Source organism: Poecilia formosa, unplaced genomic scaffold (assembly GCF_000485575.1).
Source record: "Poecilia formosa unplaced genomic scaffold, Poecilia_formosa-5.1.2 Scaffold617, whole genome shotgun sequence".
NCBI classification, from domain to species: domain Eukaryota; kingdom Metazoa; phylum Chordata; class Actinopteri; order Cyprinodontiformes; family Poeciliidae; genus Poecilia; species Poecilia formosa.
This window is the reverse complement of record NW_006800556.1, coordinates 66,419-72,345: the sequence shown is the minus strand read 5'-3', so window position 1 is coordinate 72,345 and position 5,927 is coordinate 66,419. Positions and strand designations below refer to the sequence as shown.

Below are 5,927 nucleotides of genomic sequence, written 5' to 3'. Positions count from 1 at the left end.
GACCTAAGTGATAAAAACAAAGAACAGTTCTAGCTAACTGAGTCGATTCCTACCGCATAGAGCCGTTCAAAAGAATCTAGTGAACAACAGCAGCTTCAGCTTCCTGTGGTCAGATGATATCCCTGGACTTGTTTTCTTTCTACCGATATCTGCAGCTTTTCTTTTGAATAACCTGGTTTTAATCCAGTCTTCCATCATTATTTTTAACTCAATCCTTTGCTAAGCTAGCTGTAGCGTCGCACTTTAAGCTGACGTTTACAAGCAGTACCTGGCAGACCACTAGAGGGAGCCCACGGACCACCAGTGGTCCGGATACCACAGATGGAGAAAGACTCCTCTAGATCTATAACCCTAGATTAATAATAATAATTTCCATGGAGTCACTTCTGTATTCAGCCTTAAGGAGCGAGTTTATGGGAACCAGAGAGCAGACCAGAGCCAGTGTGACCCTGTACACACCGTCTTATCTGAGCTCTTCACAGGAGACATGCAAAGGTAATAAAATGAAAGAACACGGAGACATTAAGGAACACGGCCATATGTTCCTAAAAGCAACAACTTTGAGCCTGAACAGCTGAACCAGATCTCTGACTCCAGCGCTGCTCTACTGTTAAGCTACGAGGCTTGTTGTGTTTCCTCACGATTCGGAAGTAAAAAGCCCGAACCGTAACCTCCCCGTTGCTTGTTCTCTGTTTGACACCAACAACAATAAACACACATAATATACTTGAAAATAATTACAAAATAAGATAAAAACACTGTCCGTTAAAATGGATTAAAATGTTTAGATACTTTTTAAAACGAGTTTTACAATGAAAATGTCTGAGAATATTACCTTCTAGCATAAGCTAAAGTTAATGTTAGCCACAAAGTTTAAAGAAAGTAAAACTCACCTTGTATCAGTGGATGTTTACCGAGGCGTACATCCTAACCTTTCTCCAACTTACTTGTTGGAGCTTCGGATCGATGTTCATCACTAATTATTACTTTGGCCAAGCCCTGCAGCTCCTAGTGTAAAATGACATTTTCAACAGACCGGAAACGACTGAGCCACTTCTCTCCGAACACTGAAGCTGCCGTGCAAAGAGCCTGTGGACAGCAGTGCATGCTGGGAACAGCAGCAGCCGGGTGAAGACAGGCCGCCTTCCTCCACACGGCGTCTCGTCACGCTGCTCTGCTGTTGAGGCTCAGCTGACTCTCCAGAACCCGGTTTGGTTCCGGTTTCTGTTTTTAGTGCTCACCCTGAGGCGAGCGGGCCTCGGAGCGGCCGGCTGGCGTCACGGCCCGTCCCGTGGTTCCCCTCTGACGAGCCGCGTCTCTGCCTGTAGGACACAGCGGAGACACTCCGCCTCTGTTCGAGCTGTTTCTGATCCGATCGGGTTCTGGTTCTGGTCTCTGGAGGGAGGACCGCTGTAGAAACCAGAATGAACCGGCACAGTCTTTGCTTAGAGTCATCCATCGCTCAGGCTGCTGCAGAGTTCACTCTGACGTTTCATTTTGGACCTGGTTCTGGACCTGGCACAGGAACCGGTTCTGGGCTCGACCTGGTTCTGAAGCTTTTCCTCTGATCTCTGTCTTCCAGTCCATTTCCACACAAACCTAAAATGTTTCGTATCTAAACTGAAACGTGGTCGGCCTTAGGTGTAGCAGCAGCCATTTTTAATCTCATATTTTATGTCGTTTATTTTTCACCAGTGGCTTTTCCGTCAGGCAGATGTTTGGTCGCCCGAAGGCGCTCTGACTGTAGGCGGCTGCAGCCGTAGCCGTGAAATGTAGACGCCTCATTGGGTGTGTTGGCTTGTTGCTGCGATACGTCATGGCGTCCGCCATATTGAATGTGGCGTATCTGCCAGTAAGCTAATATAATTAAATGGACAAACTTCCAAAGCACAGTTCTACAAAGTATTGAAGGTGGTGAATGTCACTGACTCACAAACACTGATATATCAGGGAATCAAAGAAAGCACTTTTTCTAACTTTTTGATGTGAATATTTAATTGTTTTGGGCTTTCTGAATACAGAGCACAATGTTTCTGACTGATTCTGATTGTTTTATATTGGCATTGATGAACACACACACACACACACCTTCACAGGGATGTATTTCTAAACATATTTGCACAATTACATAATTCAACGTGCACTTAGCATTTCAAGATATGAAAAAAAAACAATTTCCTTTTAATTTATATGTATTTTATTGTAAAGAAAATAAACTTTGATAAATCAGCCATTGTCAAGCATTATTTATAAAGTTTTGCTACATATTATACAGTATAATATGTCAACTGTGCTATGGACAGCCAAGATGAAAAATATCTGACAGACTAAATTATTTTTATTTCATTGCATAAACTCTCAATACCCTAATACTTCAGATTGAGATATTTCACTTAAAAATATGCAAAAAGTGAAAGGAAAAAGTGTACATTAGGGTACTAACCCTACCCTAAATAAATCCAGATTTATTTATATTATACTGGGGACACAGGCCACAGACAGGGTTCAGCCTGCTGGTCAAACTGGGAGCAGTCCAGTGACTGGGAGGCGTCCTGGTAGACAGGATAAAGTGAAGGTCAAAAGTGAAATTATCTGACAGTGTAATAGAAAATTCATCCCTCCTCCACATTCAGAAAAACATATTTCAGCATATTGGGGCACAGACTCGTAGCACCTCTATAGCTGAACACTGACGATGTGAAACATGACTGAACCAACCAGCTGTGATCCTCCCAGCTGGTTTCTCTGGGAGGAGAACCTCAGGGAACTGGGAGGAAACCCACTTCCCTTCTAACAGCACTTTCTCATTAACTCTCATTAGAAAAACGGCACAGTATGAAAAAAGTTAGCTAAGCTAAGAAAATAACAGAATAGTTACTTCAAACCAATTTAGTTACACGGGAAATACTTCTTGGTTGTTTAGAAGCTAGTTTCTGGCCGCAAAATCAAGAAATTATGTTCGTAAAATAGTTTTTTTCATTTTTACCTGTGAAAGGTATTGCCAGCCCATCCAGTTTGTACTTTAAAATGATTGAAACAATTTCAAGCAGGACATGAAGTATGGACTGCCCATCGCTCTACTGCCACATTCAAGATGGCGGCAACTTAATGTAGGACTCGGTGACCAGTGAGCCGTCTCTAATAAAATATACATTATTAATATAATTATCTGACCCGGTTTTGGGTTTTGTGTTCTGTCTGTTCTGCAGGTGAACCTGCTGGGCCTGGACCTCCTGTCGGCTCTGGTGACCCGGCTCCAGGACCGGTTCAGAACCCATATCGGAACGGGTGAGTCTCTCTGCTGCGATGCCTCTGCTGGTTCCGACCCATGTCTAGCCAGTTCTCCTTCTGTTCCAGTTCTGCCAAGCCTGATGGACCGGCTGGGAGATGCCAGGGACCAGGTGAGGGAGCAGGACCAGGTTCTGTTGCTGAAGATCATGGAGCAGGCCGCCTCCCCTCAGGTAGTCCAAACCCGGTCCGGTTCCCCCTGCTGGCATCAACCTGGATGGGTCTGGACAGGGAGCGGTTCTGTTGGACGGCTGTTCTGGTTAAACTGGGAATTGAATCTGGAGCAAAGTTCTGATAAACTTCTCAGAACCTTTGAACCCAGTTTGGTTGTGATGGATTGATGACAGGAAGTTAGGTTAGAGAGAAAGAGGAGGCCATGACATAGCAAGAATGGAGCCCTAACAGAACCGAGCCCTAACAGACCCGTCTGTGTCTGGTTCTGCTGGTTCTGGTGGAGTTCAGTGCTGATGTGGACCTGTGGTTCTGGTTCCAGTACGTCTGGGACCGGATGCTGGGAGGCTTCAAGCATAAGAACAACCGGACCAGAGAGGGAGTGTGCCTATGTCTCATCGCCACGCTGAACACGTGAGCAGAACCAGAACCAGAACCACAACCTGAGGAACACACCAGGCCCAACTTGTTTCTGTTCCAGGTCCGGAGCCCAAGGCCTGACGCTGAGCAAGATCGTCCCGCACATCTGCAGCCTGCTGGGAGACCCCACGGCCCAGGTGACATCATCACTGACATCATCACTGACATCATAAGATCTCTGTACTCCCTGTGTGGCCTGGCTGCTGGGGGACCCCTGGCCCAGCCCATTCTGGCCGCCTTGACGGTCGGTAGTGAACACAGCGACTGAGTTGTTTCTGCCAGTTTCTTCATGGCTTCATTTGTCTGTGAACGCAGCTCACCTGGTTGGGCTCATAGACGGAGGGCTTCACAGAAGCTAGCTTAGAAACCGACCCGTACCTCCTCCATCCTGAGGAGTTGATCCGATTGTGCTTGAATTCACACCACATGATTTATATTAATATGTCATAAATGACGTTTGCTCTTAAACTGGAGCAGCATTACAGATGCTAACCAGTTTCCTTTTCATGTATCCTAAGCTACATGAATGTGGGGCATCCTTCTTCATAATGTGATAGTTGATGTTTCTAATCACTCATTTCTTCAGGAGACCAAAGAGTGGGATCCGGTGAATGCTGGTTCTGTCTCAGGTCCAGAACTCTGATGACTGATTCTGACCCACTCTCTGGTTCTGCAGGTCCGGGATGGCGCCATGAGCTGCCTGGTGGAGATCTACCGCCATGTTGGGGAGCGGGTGAGGCTGGACCTCAGCAAGAAGGGCCTTCCCCAGTCACGGTACGCAAGGCCGCCGGCCGGGCCGCCATCTGGTCCGGTCTGCTCTATGGCCTGCTCTGAGGCCAGAGAGTAGGGCTCCCCCTGGTGGAGTCAATGCGCACTGCAGCAGCCATAAAGAATGTTTTTTATCTTCTACCGTTTAGTTTCTGGTTTTCATCTTTAGATTTTCAGAATCTTTCCTTATTTTCAAGCTGCTTCAGGACCCAAAAGTTCACCAGGTTTGATTCTGAAAGTTAAGCATTTTTTGACTTTTATGAGGCAGAACAACACAAAGGTTCAAGAAAAATGATAAAAATCTTAAAGGTGTGTTTTGCATTTAATAAATGTATGGCAGGATTAGGGTTAATGCTGCATTCAGATATTTCTTCGTAAACTAGTTTAAATGATGAATCGTCTTCATTCTGCTCCAGGATGGTCGTCATCATTAGGAGAGAGACGCGATCGATCTGATCCGTCTCTCTCCTCTTCCTCAGGTTGAACGTCATCTTCAGCAGGTTTGATGAAGTCCAGAGATCCGGGAACATGATGCCGTCTTCTGGTTCTGGTGAGTTCCTGTCTGCGTTTCCGGTTCTAGTTCTCAGATGGAGGAAGAGAAGAGGGAGGGATGGGTTGCCCCTAGCAATGGGTTTCTGCCAGAGCAGATCCATGAAGACTGGGCTCAGTGAACCCGGCACCAACACAGTGGGCGGTCCAACAGCCTCAGCGCTGGATTGGACCGAACCTTTAAAGCAGGGGTCACCAACTCCAGTCCTCCAGGGTTAACATCCTGTAACTTTTAGATTCACCTCTGCTCCGAAATATCTGAATCCCTCACCAGCATTCATTCCTCTCTGCAATAGGCTGGAAACGAGCAGCTCATTTGATCCAGGTGTGTTTGAGCAGAGATGCATCTAAAAGTTACAGGATGGTAACTGGAGGACTGGAGTTGGTGACCCCTGGTTTAAACACTGTATTTGATGAACAACAAAGGAGTAGCTACTAAACAAAACACTTTAGGAAAACAGAAAAATGAATATAGTAATTTAATTTTCTACTTCAAGAATCATAGCTAAGCATATAAATATGCTGGGTCATCAAATTCCATTCTAGGTGATATTTCTTTTCATTTTCCTTTGAAATGTGACCAGCAGCTTGTTTTCAGATCCACTGGCTGATTATTTCTTTACCACCCTAATTTATTTTCATTGTATTTTTGGTGTTTGTCTTTAAAGCTCTATAGTTGGTCTTTTAGTATTGTCAACAATGCTGAGTCATGTTCTACATTTTTTGAACAT

At 45.4% G+C, this 5,927-nt stretch overlaps 1 protein-coding gene across 1 annotated transcript in view; it reads left to right on the top strand.

Moving 5' to 3' along the window:
* LOC103130234 (CLIP-associating protein 1-like) overlaps positions 1–5,927 on the top strand; it is a 78,304-nt gene that overhangs the window by 5,997 nt on the left and 66,380 nt on the right. Inside the window, exons 3-8 of the mRNA XM_016665762.1 lie at positions 3,210–3,288; positions 3,358–3,461; positions 3,782–3,873; positions 3,941–4,016; positions 4,556–4,653; positions 5,127–5,197. Coding sequence (XP_016521248.1) covers positions 3,210–3,288; positions 3,358–3,461; positions 3,782–3,873; positions 3,941–4,016; positions 4,556–4,653; positions 5,127–5,197 — 520 coding nt within the window. The remainder of the gene's footprint in view (positions 1–3,209; positions 3,289–3,357; positions 3,462–3,781; positions 3,874–3,940; positions 4,017–4,555; positions 4,654–5,126; positions 5,198–5,927) is intronic.